Source organism: Quercus lobata, chromosome 8 (genome assembly GCF_001633185.2).
Source record: "Quercus lobata isolate SW786 chromosome 8, ValleyOak3.0 Primary Assembly, whole genome shotgun sequence".
Lineage (NCBI taxonomy): Eukaryota > Viridiplantae > Streptophyta > Magnoliopsida > Fagales > Fagaceae > Quercus > Quercus lobata.
The window spans coordinates 64,098,939-64,115,491 of NC_044911.1; the positions used below are offsets into that span (position 1 = coordinate 64,098,939).

At 33.1% G+C, this 16,553-nt stretch overlaps 2 protein-coding genes across 3 annotated transcripts; both read right to left on the reverse strand.

Annotated features, from left to right (window-relative positions):
- Positions 1 to 3,481: 3,481 nt before the first annotated feature.
- On the reverse strand, positions 3,482 to 8,708 carry LOC115955755 (staphylococcal-like nuclease CAN2). 2 transcript variants are annotated; one of them, XM_031074067.1, is made up of 9 exons: positions 8,413 to 8,708; positions 8,181 to 8,236; positions 7,911 to 8,025; positions 7,694 to 7,804; positions 7,238 to 7,425; positions 7,102 to 7,158; positions 6,547 to 6,706; positions 4,244 to 4,312; positions 3,482 to 4,087 (listed from the first exon to the last, which is right to left on the reverse strand). In XM_031074067.1, exons 1-9 carry the CDS (start codon positions 8,563 to 8,565, stop codon positions 3,974 to 3,976), a joined length of 1,023 nt encoding a protein of 340 aa, XP_030929927.1. In that variant the 5' UTR covers positions 8,566 to 8,708; the 3' UTR covers positions 3,482 to 3,973. The 2 variants fall into 2 exon arrangements, with proteins under 2 accessions (XP_030929927.1, XP_030929929.1); XM_031074069.1 differs by lacking the exon at positions 7,102 to 7,158.
- Positions 8,709 to 13,019: 4,311 nt separating this feature from the next.
- On the reverse strand, positions 13,020 to 16,436 carry LOC115955756 (staphylococcal-like nuclease CAN2). The gene is made up of 9 exons (XM_031074070.1): positions 16,052 to 16,436; positions 15,524 to 15,579; positions 15,255 to 15,369; positions 15,039 to 15,149; positions 14,600 to 14,787; positions 14,465 to 14,524; positions 13,847 to 14,006; positions 13,699 to 13,767; positions 13,020 to 13,558 (listed from the first exon to the last, which is right to left on the reverse strand). Exons 1-9 carry the CDS (start codon positions 16,202 to 16,204, stop codon positions 13,460 to 13,462), a joined length of 1,011 nt encoding a protein of 336 aa, XP_030929930.1. The 5' UTR covers positions 16,205 to 16,436; the 3' UTR covers positions 13,020 to 13,459.
- Between the last annotated feature and the right edge of the window lie 117 nt (positions 16,437 to 16,553).

The following is a 16,553-nucleotide window of genomic DNA, read 5'->3' on the forward strand; positions in this document are numbered from 1 at the left end:
TTTCTTAATTCTAGTTTCATTTTATTTACGCTTTCTTATTAGTTATTACCCAACTTCAAGTTGTTTATACAATTGTGATTATTGTTAGGATATATGTGAATCTTGTTAAGGACATATGTCATTTAGAATTGGCTCATCCTTTGATAAAACACACTTTACTTGTAATTTGGTAGATCTAGGATGTATTTAATACTTCAAGGAACAAGAGTTCAAGTTCAAGTATTGAAGCCATGCAAATCTGTCCAAGAATCAAGTGAAAAAGTTCTGTGTTTTAAAACTCGACAGATGTATCTATAGAGATTTAAAAAGTGAAGCTCGAGGGATAAGCTCGACAACTGTATTTATTGAGAATTACAAAAATCAGTTTTTCAAATCTAATTTCACGCATATCCATGTGAATGTGTTTAGATTTTCTTTTCTCACAACCCTAAACATTTATTAGGATTATTTTTAAGGCCGTCATAAGGTGATTGCACTTGTTATTGCAAGCATATTATGACTGGAGACATATGTCCTAGTTCATTTTTCTCTTAAAGAAGCTGCTGCGTTTATACGCCGTAGAGTTTTGTGACCAAGGAGCTTCTTGATCTTCATCGTGTGGATGAACTGAAAAACTTTGCAGCTAACATCCTTCTCAAATTGGTGTGTCAATCACGTATTGGGAGTCGTGCATTAAAAAAGAGAAATTGTCACTTCATTACAAGTCCAATTATGTATTAGGGTAAAGGTTTAACTGTAGGTTGATATAAGGTACTAGGATTCATTTACTTGTAACCGTTTGTTTTGATAATAGTAGATTCTTGGAAATGGTGATTTTAAATTCATCCAGTGGGGTTTTTGCATTAGAGGTTTTCCCCATTCATAAACAAATTACCGTGTCAAATTTATTTTCCGCTAAATTTAGTTATTTGGTGATTTGTTTGTGCTATCACACGTTATTGCATGTTAATTGACTTAATTAATTAACTTAGCTAATTAATTAGTTAATTTACCATAAAGGGTCAATACATTCTTGGCCCATCAATTATCTATTACATAAGAGAGCTTCATTCATTTTTCTCACCTCTTTAATTGACGTCCTTAAATATTTTGCCCTCTTCATGTATTTCTGGATATTTTGTTTTGCTATATCTATTGTTTCTTTTTATGCAAGGCCAACTTCAACTCTTCAAGATGTTAAACTTTATATTCATTATCAAACAGTATTATTGCTATTCTATAATCTTGTTAAATTCCTGCATGATCCTTGTGCTTTTAATACATACATACATAAATACATACATACATACATACATACATACATATACATACATATAGTGATATTGAGCTAATTATGAGTTTTTTTTGCACAAAACTGCCATTTGAGCTATTGCAAAAAAAAAAAGTAAGAAGCCTAAAGGCTGGACTTTTTCTTTGCTCGTAATAATGACAAGAGAAATGAACAAGATTGCAAAGCATGCTGCAATTTAGATAAAAACCACTTATATCTAAAGGAAAGCATATCCAGCAACATATTGCATTACTAATTGAGGGACAATGTTTGGGACTTGGGAGGACAATTGGGGGTTCTAGCCTCTAAAGGTTGGCTTTTCAATTTTACATCCATTTTGCTTAATATGAGGGAAATGAAAAAGAAGGAATTATAAATGATCGATTGTGCACAATAATTATGTAATATATATACCTTGTCTTTTGCAGTGAATTCGTGGGCTATGATAAGTTCCAACTCTATCTGTGTTTCAATGACAATCTATGGGCTGGATTTGTTATTCTTTAGTTCTCTTTCTTTCTCTATTATTTTAGTTTTGCCAGTTCTCTTCTGTATTTACTCTCTAGGTACATTGCATCCATGTATTGTATTTATACCAAGAGTTAAAGGTTGAGTGGATTTTTCTTTCCTTTTCTTTTTACAAAAATTTATGTTCTCATCACTCATGGTATTTTGTCATGATGTTACAGTTGATGAGGTTGTAACTGCTAGGCTTGTTCTTTCTTTTGTTGATTCCAAATGTGTCACTTGGTTTGTTGAGTTGTAATTATGAATGATCTTGCATTGTATAGATTTTCATTGGATTCAAGAAGAATTTGCTTAAATAACAAGCCTTAAATACTAGACAGAATACTCGCATACATACTCTATTTTGCACAATGAACATTTGATTTATTTTGATCATGTAATATAACTTACAAGTTACAATCCACCTCTCACTTGGGTGTTTGATTCAAATATAAGTTACAACAGCCTTTACTAAGATTTTAAGTAAATAATGTTACAAATGATTGGTACATAAAAATGAGGACAGATGCTTTTTGTATAGGTGTCAAGTTGCTACCAACCCCTTGTCTTGGAAGTGCGTCCTGATTATATGACATTGGTTTTGCCTTCTTGCCTCATATGGTTAAAAGCAGTCACCCATATGAAATATCTTGGCATTGGAGATAAATAAACATCCTCCCTTTCACATGTGAATCCTACTTGATTGCACGATTCATACATTGATAGAGGGAGGATGCATATGTCTGATTGTATAAGATAATTATTGGTCACAAGGTCACTCTTTACTTCCTATCTGGAAAATTGCATCTACCTTCATATTTGTCCTTTCTCCATTCCCATGGCTTCTCAGGATTCGATGAAGCCCACAGGCCAACTTGCTTAGCTCGAGCCTCTTTTTCCCATTGGTACAAAATTCATAAACATAGAAATTACAATGCTTGTGAATAGGTCAATGTGCCTTGGAAAATTCACTCTCACAGTGTTAACTAGAGAGATCAATTTTTGATGAACTAGCAATTTTATTAAACCAGCAACAAAACTACACAGACAAGGATAGAGCCTCGGCTCTAATAACAGAAACAAAGCAAGGAGGCCCCAACCCCACATCAAAAGAGCCAAAGTAGTTGTTTGACAAAGACCACTTGGCTAATACATGAGCAGCAACATTTGCTTCTCTAGCCACCCAACTAAATCTACAATTAGAGAAATTCAACTAGAGAGATCAATTGTTCATAAAAAAAAGTACTAATATATAATATATACCTCATCTTTTGTAGTGAATTCGTGGGCAGTGATGAGTTCCAATTCTAACCATCTTTCAATGTCAATCAACCGGTTGGATTTGTTGCTATTTTGTTCTCTCTCTCTCTCTCTCTCTCTCTCTCTCTCTCTCTCGTTTTGCCCTGTATTTACTTTCTCTGGGTACGTTCCTTCCATGTGTTATTGTATTTATACCAAGAATTAAAGCCTTCAAGGTTGTGTAGATTTGTCTTTTCTTTTTCTTTTTACAAAAAAATTATGTTCTCATCACTCATGGCATATTTTGTTGCAATGTTACAATTGATGAGGCTGAAACTAATAGGATTAAGATGAAAGTCTTGTCCTTTCTTCTGTTGATTCTAAATGTATCATTTGATTTGTTGAGTGGTAATTTTGAATGGTCTTGCATTGTATAAATTTGCATTGGATTCAACAAGAATTCACTTAAATATCAGGCCTCTAATACTGTACAATATACTAGCATACATATTCTCTTTTGCACAGTGATCATTTGATTTGTTTTGTTTAGGTAACACAACTTACAACTTACAACCCACCTCTCACTTGGGTTTTTGATTCAAACATAAGTTACAACAGTCTTTACTAAGATTAAATACATATTGGTTCATATGACTGGTACATAAAAATGAGGAGAGATGCTTTTGACATTCGGTGTCAAGTTGCTACCAACCCCTGGTCTTGGAAGTACGTCCTAATATGTTACATTGATTTTGTCTTCTAGCTTCATATGGTTAAAAGCAGTCACCCATAACAAGTACCTCATACATCGGAGATATATATTCATCCTTCCTTTCACATTGTGTGAATCCTATAGGATTGCAAGGTTCATACAACGATAGAGGAAGAAATCCGATGCATGAGATAATTATTGGTCACAAGGACATCTCACTTTCCTTTTTATTTGGAAATTGTCATCTACCTTCGCATTTGTCCTTTGTCTTTATTGTTCTTTTTTTTCCATTCCCATGGCTTCTCAGGATTCGATGAAGCCCACAGGCCAACTCTCTTGTCTCGAGCCTCTTTTTCCCACTGATATCATAATTAATAAACATAGAGATTTACAATTCTTGTCAGTTAAGTCTTATCTTTACCTTTGATTTTTATTGAAAACTCACAAACATATTGTTAGATTAAAGAGGCTTAACATGGAGAAAGTACAATAATAAAGTAAAGGTAATTTCTTACTCTTGCGAGTTCTGGGCGTTGGTCGTAGGCTACATAGTGCCATGCAAAACCTTTCTTGAGCATTAATTCCTGGCAATGTGAGAAAAGAGGGATAAGTTAGCTCAGTCTTAACCATTGGCAGATCCACGTGTAGTTCAGGGTGGTCACAGGACCACCCTGACTTGGCAAAATAAATAATTATTATAAATAAATTTTAAAAATTTATAATTTTATTATTCTTTAAAAAAAATTTATGACCAGCCTAAAATTTTTTAGGCCCAACATAATTAATTTTTCGACAAAATTTGGCAACAAACTTTATTGTAAACTAAAACTATAACTCTACCCAATATTTTTTTTATTAGATGTGAATTGTGAAAAATTCACCATTGGATTATATTTTCTTCTTATACAGTGGTGGCTCTAGAAATTTTTTTCAGAGTGTTTCTCACCAAGCATAAATTACACAATCTAATAAAAAGAAAATTTTGTATATTAACAACAACAACAATCAAAAAACACGCAAATACATAAAGTTTACAATTGCCTTCTACGTGGTTTTCTTATCAAATATTTGTCCATAATTCTAGCAAAAGAATAAACAATAAACTATAAGTTCATTTGAAATATTAATAAAATTATTAATTATTGTTGTTTAGTTGTTTCATTAATTTGTTTGTCTTCTATAAACTATAATTTGTTATATTGTTGTTTCATTAATTATAAAATTATTAATTATTATTTAACCTAACAAAATTTAATTTGTTTGTCTTTTATAATGTATTGTTTTATTATTGTTTAGCCTAATATAATTTAGTTGTTTAATTTGTTTATTAATTGTCATCTATAATTTGTTATGTGTATAATTAATATGTATAATGTAATTAAAAGTTTAGTGGGCCAATTAAGTGATTAACCCAAGCCTTAAATTATACCCATGTCATAACCCAAACCATAAGCCAAGGCCCACCCTTTAATTTTATTTTATTTTTAATAACTTTTTTTCCCTTTTCCTTTGTTTTCTCCGTCAGGTCATATTTTAACTTATGTGTCAATTTTGCTTGAACCTTTTTTCTCTCCTTCATGCGTGCTTTACATCTTATCTCTATCCTGTCTCTTCTAGATTTTTCTTCAGATCTACTTTCCTCTTTTCTTTCTTCGTCCTCAAGCATCATTTTACGCCGCCACCATGCTTCTTTCAACAAGCATCGTTCATCCCTAATAGAACCTCCATGCTCCTCTCTCAAGCTGCCTCTACCCAACACAACGTCTCCTCACCTCCATTACTGATCTATATCTACTTTGTTTGGATTATAGGTTTATATTTTCATTGTTTTGTATGGGAAATCAAGAGTTTTGTTTCAGCCCGAAATCCCTTTTTGGTTGAGGGTGTTCCTAATTTTTTTTTAAAGGGTAAACAAATAAAAAAAAATTTAATTATTATATAATTTTTTTTTCCAGGTCAGGGTGTTCCCAGGGTGGGAACACCCTGACCTGAATGTGGCGCCGCCACTGTTCTTATATCCTCCATACTTGCAAAATTTTAAAAAGATAAAAAATTAATAGTTATGTCATCAATCAAATCTTTAAATTTTGAGTTTTTGTAGTCTAAAATTAAATAAAAATTTAAGTTTATAGATCAAATAATAAATAACATCCGATTAATATAAAATTTGACTTATGTCTTAAAAACATAAAGAACATGAAATTCAACGGTTAAATTTTCAAAATATATGACCACGTTAATTTGTTTGGTCTACAACTAAGTTTGTAGCAAAACTTTATCTTTAAATTTTGGCCCCTTTAACAATATACTAGGTCCTTACAAACAAAAAGAAAAATCCTAATAAATTTTGTATTTAACTAAATTTTTGAAAGAGATAACTACAACGTTAATAATGAGACTATCATACAAAGATTTCAAAATAAGAAAATTGTCAAACTGTACATATATGTGTGTGTGTGTTTTGGTTAATATATGAAGTTCACTTTTGGGTAAAATATTATTTTCATCCCTAAACTTTTAAGAGTTATTTTTTCACCCCTATATTTTGCAAAATGTTGTATTTTATATCCTTCCGTCTATGGATTGAAAGCTGACTTGGTATTTGACTTAGAACATTTTGTAAAATTTAGGGATGAAAAACAAATTTTTAAAAATTTAGGGACGAAAAACAAACTTTTGTGAAAGTTTAGAGACAAAAATTATATTTTACCCTTCTCTTTTTATTAAATTTTGGTCAATAATGACCATCTTAAAAATATTCATAGACCTGTCACTGGTGTTACAGGGCAAAAGAAAGCAATGTTGAGAGAAACAGTACCTGAACAAATATGCCATTGCAATATATGTCAGCTACGTAGCGGCCATATTGATCTACCCCATAGACAAGGACTCTCAAGCACTTTCCCTGCACAATCTTTGTCAGCTCTTCCTTTGCTTCTTTCCCATATGGCATTTCATTCTCTGGTGCATCTATTCCCCTGTTCAGAAGCTATTAACTACTGATGCTATATAAAAAAAAGTTAAAAACTAACAAATAAATAAAAAAGATTAATTGATAGATACTAGGCTAAATGCCTCCCACCGTAAAAAATTTCCATTAATTTCAAAATTTTAACTAAAATCTCACAAATTCATTATTAAAGAAATTCTCTTTGTGGACATTGTTTGATTTCAAAATTTTTTGTTAAAATTTTGAAATTGTTGGAAACAATTAACTGCGAGGGATATTTTATCAATCACCAATTAATCATTGGAGACTTGCTCGATTTCACAGTTAAGGGGGATTGAATTTGACCCCATAATTTAGGGGGGCAAATTGCAATTAGCCAAAAAACTAAAAGATTTAGCTACTTGAATCCTACTGTAATTTTACCTTAGTCGAATTCGATACTTTCGAGCAAGGGTTTCCTCATTGTTCTGATTGAGTATCCTAGTGGAAGAAAACAATAACAAAACTATAATATTGAATCAAAATTGGAATCAAGGCCTATGCCTAGTAGATGACTAACCGATATCCGAACTCAATAATTTTTTTGTGAATTGCATCTGCTTCTGTGTAATTTTTCTCAGCACGCGCTTGTGATCTTTGGACAGCTGCTACTTGTACTTCTATAGGAACACAAGATGACTCCCTTGGGTCTGTTGTACTGACATACACTGTCATCCCATCTCCATCTGCTATAGCTCTTGGATCAACCTAGTTTCATTCCAATAATTCATTGTCAAAAAGTTTATAGACATAACGTTGTTCACAACTATTGAGGTGGCAAATTGTTAATGCTAGACAATATAATAATGTCACTATGTCAGTGATGGACACATGTGAAAGTTAATTACAATTTACAACTTGCCACCTCGGTAAGTAGTGAAAAATATTGTATCAACAGTGATTCATTATATCAAACCCAGTTCTATGACTTGATTATGATCACATACATTGAGTCTGAAAAGAGTGTGGTTCTTACTGGAAATGTCTGAAATTCATACTCTACTCCTTCAGGTAATGATGTTGGGGCCTCAGCAGTATGTTGGACCAGGGTATGAGGAAGAGGAAGACCATAGAAGGCCAATAAACCCTACAAAATAGGCAATTTGAGAATGTTTGTTACTTTCTTCCATTACAGTTCTATGCATTATGCAACAAGTTATACATATATGTTGTGACAGGATCTTTTATAGTACCTCAACATCTGCCTTTTGGTGTCTCTTCAGAGTCTCAATGACAAGCCTAGCAGCTTCTTCAGGTGTTTTTGGAGGGGGTTTTGCTGCTCTCCATGCCTCTAATAGTTTTCTGTACCTTCATATATTGTCAAAATGTAACCTTTTTTAGACAAAAAGCTATGCTATAGAGCCTATTCATCACTCTCTTTTTTCCAATTTCTTGCTAAATATCTAATAATTTTACTCTATAAAAAGAAAATTGTTGAGATAAATTGCATGCTAATTAATTACCAATTAGCTTGAGCCTTCTTAGACGAGACAACATGCTTGCTGAGTCCTTCCGGGACCTTAAAACATTAATCAAATCATTAACAGGATAGATATTTATATATATAACTTACACAAAGATACTTAATTAGCTCAAAATTTTAGCTTCATAATTACTTTGATCACTTAGTTAAAAAACATTTGGGTTACTATTTCAATTTTCAAAGAAATTGAGACCAGAAGAGAACATATGTACCTGGGAGGTGATCTCAAAGTGAAAGAGATCATGAGCTAGAGCAGCAACACCAACGTTGACAGCCGACACACCATGATATCCTTGTGATTCCAAGTCCTCATCTTTTGTGGGCTTGCACCATTGCCCACATAAGAACCTTAAGACGTTTCCCATTTTGGAATTTCAGAGAGAAGCTGATCCACACACAGTCACACAGAGAAGCTGAAGACGATGAAGTACTTTTAAAGTTTAAAGGAAGACTTTTTTTTTTGGTTAGCAAAGACTTAAAAAGAAAGAGGTTTTGGCTCGTGGTTTTCGCAAGGAATCTTTGGTTTAACAAAGGGGAAAAAGGGGTAGGCAAACTATTGAAAATGGAATCATAGTGACACGTGGCTCGTTCTGATTTGTCTTTCTTTTTTTTCTGAGGCAGTAACTTTTTACTATGAAGATCCATCGTCTACCTGTGTAATTTTTTTTTTTTCTAAGGCAGTAACTTTTTACGATGAAGATCCATCGTCGATCTGTGTAAACTTTGTTGAGGTGTGGTCGTACCATCAAATTTATTGTTCAACAGTGTTACCGTACCTTTTAAGATGTGGGCCTAGGAAAATTATCAGGTCCACTCTGCTCTAAACTTTATTTTGTGTTTTCCTAGTGGGTTTGAAAAAATTATTTTAAGGATTGGGTTCAAAAGTCCCGTGGTGGGATTTTTTTTTTTTTTTTGATGTGATAAAGAAAATGACACCATCCAAATGTGCTTTTATCCAGGTTACGCTAGCTGCTAATTATTATTAGCTATTTTATGCTTTTGTCGTATTAGCTTTTGTATGCATGGTTCATATCGTTTATTGAATCGTAAAAAAAAAAGAAATTTAGGTTTTTAATGTCAAACCGAGGTCAAATGGTAATGATATTATAATTAATTTAATAATTATTTAAAATATAAATAATTATATTAAATTAGTAAAAATAAAAAATTAACTAAAATATAAATAAATATATTCTTATTTTGACTTACAATTTTAGAGTTATTGTTTTGTATATATAGTCTTAAAATTATAAGTTCATATTCCAATCTCTAAGCCTAAATATCAATTCAATAATAATAATAATAATAATAGTAACAATAATTTGATAGACTCATCCCTACATGCTAAAGATACTTTGCGTGTCCTACTCTTCCCTACTCCTAGGTTGCATTATCACTCTAGCTTATCAACACCACCACAAATTTGACAAACAAAACATCACTCTCCACCACATATTTCAAAACCACCAAATTATCTAATTGACCAAAATCAAAAGAGAACAGAAACTAGAAAAAGCAAATCTAACATTTGCAAGAATTAGCACACGGATGCAGTTTCTTCATCCATTTGCAAGAATTAGCACACGTTTTCTCTTCACCTTCCAAATCAATTTCAACCTCCAAAGCAACGACAAGGTACTGAAATCATCTATCTTCAAATCATCTCTAGAAGTTCCAGAGACACAAGCCTTGAAGAAAAGAGTTTCAAATGGCAGCCAAACTTTAGCTTCGTCTACAAAGACCTGAATTTCTGCTTTCTTTTCTTCGTCGTCATCTACTTCTTTGTGTGTGTGTGTGTGTTTTTTAATTCTTACAAATCAATGGTTCCAGATCTGAAAAAAGAGGAACCGTGCTAATCGTAGAAACCGGCCACGATTCTCAAAACCATATAGTTCGACCATGATTCGAACGATTTCATGCTTTTATCTTATAGAGGAGTTCTTAGGGTTAAAAGAATCGCAATAGTGAGAGGTTCACAGTTAATTGGGTCGGACCGTACAGTCCAGTCCGGGTCTGAGAACCATGTTTGTATGTACTTATTTTGGGTCTTGTTATAAGCATTGTTTTTCTCATGTTATTTTCAAGATGCTTTTGCTTTAGGAGGTTAATGAAATCGGATTTAATAAAAAAATCAATGTCATAATCTTGAAATATATTAGTCTCAAGCCTATGCGATATGTTGAAAATTTTGACTTTTTACTTTTTTGTTAAGTGAAAAATGAAAATAGTAGATGAGACTTATAAGTGTTAAGCTGTGTTTGGATTGCGCTGATTCCAACGCGTTTGCGTTTTTCATCCTTTTTTTTTTTTTTCACGCGTTTTTTAGACTTGCGTTACTGTTTATGCACTGTTCAATGAACAGTAATCGAAAATTTTGACTTTTCAAACTTTTTCAGCCAATCAGTGCACATCGTGTACTATTTACGGACCCACAAATTTCACTTTTCAGTAACTTTTTCATTAAAAATTGGTCCTACTGTACTATTCACACATTTAAAAATTATTTTGCTACAGTATTTTTCAGTTTTCAATTTCAGTTTTTAGTTTTTAGCTGTATCCAAACGGACCCTTAGTCTCAAATCCTTCTTAAAATAATATGATTATTTTTTAACAAAGTATAGTTGATACAATATATTAGAGTTTCTAAATTAAGCTATTTATGTTTGTTATTTGAAAGTGTTTTAAATTTAGTACAGTTTTTTTCAAGGAAACTTAATACATTTTACATTCAATTATTATATAAGGTGATATATTTTGTAAATAATGGTCGAAATTTGTTTCTAGTACTCCTTACAAATGGTTTATCCTCTATATTTCTTGAATGGCGTAAAGAGGAAGTAGATATAAGTAAATGGTTTATAAGTCTTGAATGACCTAAAGAGAAAGAAGATATAGTAAATCCATCACTTATATTGCAAAAAAAAAAAAAAAAATACAAGACTTTAATAAGAAAAATGTAATTTTATCAAGAACTTACCAATATCACAATGAGAATGTAACATAATTGTTAATGAAGTAGCTCCTCTTTCTACACAAACCTCTCCTCCCAAAACATTATCTTTTTTTTTTTGCTGGATAATTTGTTATTGCAGGGGATTGAACCCCCAAGTTAGCGGACACATAAGGTACCAGGTACCACTCAAGCAACTAGGCCTGGTGGTTCCCAAAACATTATCGAAGTGGTCCGAAATCCGAATGGATTGAAGTAGACCAAAATGGACCGAAATGAATTGAATGGACGGAAATGGACCGAAGTTAACCAAAATGGATCGAAGTGGACTAGAATGGACTAAAATAAACCTAATAGACTGAAGTGGACCGAAATAGACTAAGATGGATAAGTGGACCACAATGGATCAAGTGGACGAAAATGGACTGAAAGGACCGAAGTTGACCAAAATGGACTAAAGTGGACCAGAATGCTACTTTGAAAAAAAAAAAAAAATAAAAACTTTAATTATATATATTTTATTTATAGAAATATAGTATTAGGATTTTTTCACTTGCTTCTTCGAATAGATTCGTATTGGTTTTATTTAGGTTACAATGCAAGTGACTCAGATATGGATGAATCGAAGGGTAAATCAAAATAAGGTCAGGTGTGATTTGTTGTTGAATTTGCCAATAAAAAATTGAGTTCTATGTCTAGCATTCCTATTTGTTCATTGAAAACAAATTATTTCTTAACTCTAGTTTCATTCTGTTTAATGCTTAGTTATTAGTTATTACCCAACTTCAAGCTGTTTATACAATTGTGATTATCTATTACATGAGAGAGCTGCATTCATTTTTCTCACCTCTTTAATTGACGTCCTTAAATATTTTGCCCTCTTCATGTATCTCTGGATATTTTGTTCTACTATATCTACTGTTTCTTTTTATGCGAGGGTCAACTTCAACTCTTCAAGCTGTTAAACTTTATATTCATTATCAAACAGTATTATTGCTACTCTATAATCTTGTTAAACTCCTGCATGATCCTTGTGCTTTTAATATATATATATATATATATATATAGTGATACTAAGCTTATTATGACTTTTATTCGCACAAAACTTCCATTTGAGCTATTAAAAAAAAAATTATGTAAGAAACATAAAGGCTGGATTTTTTCTTTGCTCATAATAATGACAAGAGAAATGAACAAGATTGCAAAGCATGCTGCAATTTAGATAAAAGCCACTTATATCTAAAGGAAAGCATATCCAGCAACATTTTGCATTACTAATTGAGGGACAATATTTGGGGCTTGGGAGGACAATTGGGAGTTCTAGTCTCTAAAGGTTGGCTTTTCAATTTTACATCCATTTTGCTTAATATCAAGGAAATGAAAAGGAAGGAATTATAAATGACCGATTGTGCCCAATTATTATGTAATATATATACCTCGTCTTCTGCAGTGAATTTATGGGCTGTGATGAGTTCCAACTCTAACTGCGTTTCAATGACAATCTATAGGATGGATTTGTTGTTGTTTTGTTCTCTTTCTTTCTCTCCTATTTTAGTTTCACCGGTTCTCTTCTGTATTTACTTTCTCTAGGTACATTGCATCCATGTGTTGTACTTATACCAAGAGTTAAAGGTTGAGCAGATTTTTCTTTCCTTTTTTTTTTACAAAAATTTATGTTCTCATCACTCATGGCATATTTTGTTGCGATGTTACATTTGATGAGGCTGTAACTGCTAGGCTTGTTCTTTCTTTTGTCGATTCCAAATGTGTCACTTGGTTTTTTGAGTCGTAATTATGAATAATCTTTCTTGCATTGTATAGATTTGCATTGGATTCAAGACTGTGCAGTATACTAGCATACATACTCTGTTTTGCACAATGAAATTTTGTTTTATTTTGATCGTGTAATATAACTTACAAGTTACAATCCGCCTCTCACTTGGGTGTTTGATTCAAATATAAGTTACAACAGCCTTTGCTAAGATTAAGAAAAATAATGTTACAAATGATTGGTACATAAAAATGAGGACAGATGCTTTTTGTATTAGTGTCAAGTTGCTACCAACCCCTGGTCTTGGAAGTACGTCCTGATTATATGACATTGCTTTTGCCTTCTTGCCTCATTTGGTTTAAAGTAGTCACCCACGTGAAGTATCTTTGCATTGGAGATAAATAAAAACCCTCCCTTTCACATGTGAATCATACTTGATTGCAAAGTTCATACATTGATAGAGGGAGGATGCATATGTCTGATTGCATAAGATAATTATTGGCCACAAGGTCACTCTTTACTTCCTATTTGGAAAATGTCATCTACCTTGGCGTTTATCCTTTCTCCATTCCCATGGCTTCTCAGGATTTGATGAAGCCCACAGGCCAACTCGCTTAGCTTGAGCCTCTTTTTCCCACTGGTACATAATTCATAAACAAAGAAATTACAATGCTTGTGGATAGGTTTACGTGTTCTGGAAAACTCACTCTCGGTGTTAGTGAGAGAGACTGCTTAACATGGAGAAAGCACAAGACTGAAGAAGAGAAAATTTCTTACTGTTGCAAGTTCTGGGCGTTGGTCATAGGCTGTGTAGTGCCATGCAAACCCTTTCTTGAGCATTAATTCCTGGCAGTGTGAGAAAAGAGAAATAAGTTAGCTTAGTGTTAACAGGTCCAAAAAAAACCAATGTTGTGAGAATTAGTACCTGAACAAATTTGCCATTGCAATATATGTCACCTACGCAGCGGCCATAACGATCTTCCCCATAAACAAGGACTCTCAAACACTTTCCCTGCACAATCTTTGTCAGCTCCTCCTTTGCTTCTTTCCCATATGGCATTGAACTCTCTGGTGCATCTATTCCCCTGTTCAGAAACTAACAACTCCTAAGGTTGAAAAAATAATAGTAACAATAATAATAATTGCACTTTATCCTCTAAGGTTATGTTCAATCCCCCACTAAACTAGAATCAAACAATCAACCCTCTAATTGATTGATAGTAGGCAAAATTCCTCCTGCTGTAAAAAATTTTCATCAATTTCAAAATTTTAACCAAAATTTCACGAAGTCATAATGGGAGAAATTCTCTACATGGACATTACTTGATTCCAATTTTTTTGTTGTTTACAATATTGAAATTGATCGAAATTGTTAATGGCAGGGGATATTTTTCCAGCCACCAATCAATTAACGGAGACTTGCTCGATTTCATAGTTTAGTGGGGGATTGAATTTGACTGCATAATTTAAGGGGGACAAATTGCAAATAACCAAAAAAATAAAAGATTTAGTTACTTGAATCCTACGAGCCAGATAATTTTACCTTAGTCGAATTCGATACTTTCGAGCAAGAATTTCCTCATTGTTCTGAAAATTGAGTGCCCTATAGGAAGAAAACAATTAAAAAAATATATAATATTGAATCAAAACTGGAATCAAGGCCTAGTTGAAGACCAACCGATATCCAGAATCAATGATTTTTTTGTGAATTGCATCTGCTTCTGCATAATTTTTCTCAGCACGCGCTTGTGATCTTTGGACAGCTGCTACTTGTACTTCTATAGGAACACAAGATGACTCCCTTGGGTCTGTTGTACTGACATACACTGTCACTGTATCTCCATCAGCCACAGCTTTTGCATCAACCTAGTTTCATTCTAACGATTCATTAACAATAGACAAAACGTTTTTCATAATTTTTTTCACAACTGCTAAGGTGGCAAATTGTTAATAGTAGATAATAAGATGATGTCTATGATGGACATGTGAAAATCAATAACAACTTGCCACTTCAGTAGGGAAAACTGTTATCTCTGCAGTGATTCATTATATCAAACCCAGCTCTTTGACTGAATTAAGGTAACATACATTGAGTCTAAAAAGAATGGAGTTCTTACTGGCAATGTCTGAAATTCATACTTTACTCCTGCAGGCAATGATGTTGGGGCCCCAGCACTAAGTTTGACTAGGGTATGAGGAAGAGGGAGACCATAGAAGGCCAACAAACCCTACAAAATAGGCAATTAGAGAATGTTTGTAATTTTCTTCCATTATTATTCTATGCATTATGCAACAAATTCTACATATATGTTGTGACAGATCTTTTATTGTACCTCAACATCTGCTTTTTGGTGTCTCTTCAGAGTCTGAATGACAAGCCTAGAAGCTTCTTCAGGTGTTTTTGGAGGAGGTTTAGCTGCTCTCCATGCCTCTAATATTTTTCTGTACCTTCATATATTGTCAAAATGTAACCTTTTTAGACAAAAAGCTCTGCTATAGAGCCTATTCATCACTCTTTTTTTTCCAATTTCTTGCTAAATATCTAGTAATTTTACTCTATAAAAAGAAAATTGTTGAGATAGATTGCATGCTAATTAATTACCAATTAGCTTGAGCCTTCTTAGACGAGACAACATGCTTGCTGAGTCCTTCCGGGACCTAAAAAAAATTATAAGAAAATTTTAGATTAACAGGATGAATATACTAAACCAACACAAAGATACTTAATTAGCTCAAAATTTAGCTTCATAATTACTTGAAGAAATCATTCCCAAAATATTAATCATCACTTAATTCAACATTGGGGTTACTATTTTAATTTTCAACACTCAAAAAGTGTTTGCTTCCTCTCCCTCCCAGAGCAGCCACTCTCTCATGGCATTAGAGAGAATGGGGTGCAAAAAAACGTTTTTGGGGGGGCTTGAAATAGCATTTGCCTACACCATTTCTAGAAATTCCACCAAAATAAAAAAAAAGACTTAACATAATGTTAATGTCTCTGTAACATTTTCTAATTCTTCCAGTCCAGGAGAATCTAGGTTCGAATCCTTCTCACTAGTTGTAAGAAAAGTAAAAGACAACAAAGAAATTAAAACCAGATTAAGACATAAAAAAAATAAAAAATAAAAACCTGGGAGGTGATCTCAAAGTGAAAGAGATCATGGGCTAGAGCAGAAACACCAACGGTGACAGCCGACACACCATGATGTCCAAGTGATTCGGAGTCCTCAGCTGTTGTGGGCTTACAACATTGCGCATATAAGAACCTTAAGGCGTTTCCCATTTTGAAATTTCCTCAATTTTCTGAGCCACACAGACTCACAGAGAGAAGATAATGATGAATTATGATGAAGCAAAGTAAGACTTTTTTTGTTAACAAGAATTAAAAGAAAGAGGTTTTTGGGTCGTGAATTTCGCAAAGGAATCTTTGGATTATTAACAAGAGAGGAAGGCGAACGAAACGAATGAGGAATCAGATTGAGACGTGGCGAGTTCTGATTTGACATGGGTTTTTACATTTTTACGATGAAGATCTATTTCTGTTGAGGTGCCGTAAGTTTAAATTATTGGTCAACGGTGTTGCCGTACCTTTTAAGTTGAGTAACGAACACTTTTACTAGCTTTGCTTGTCC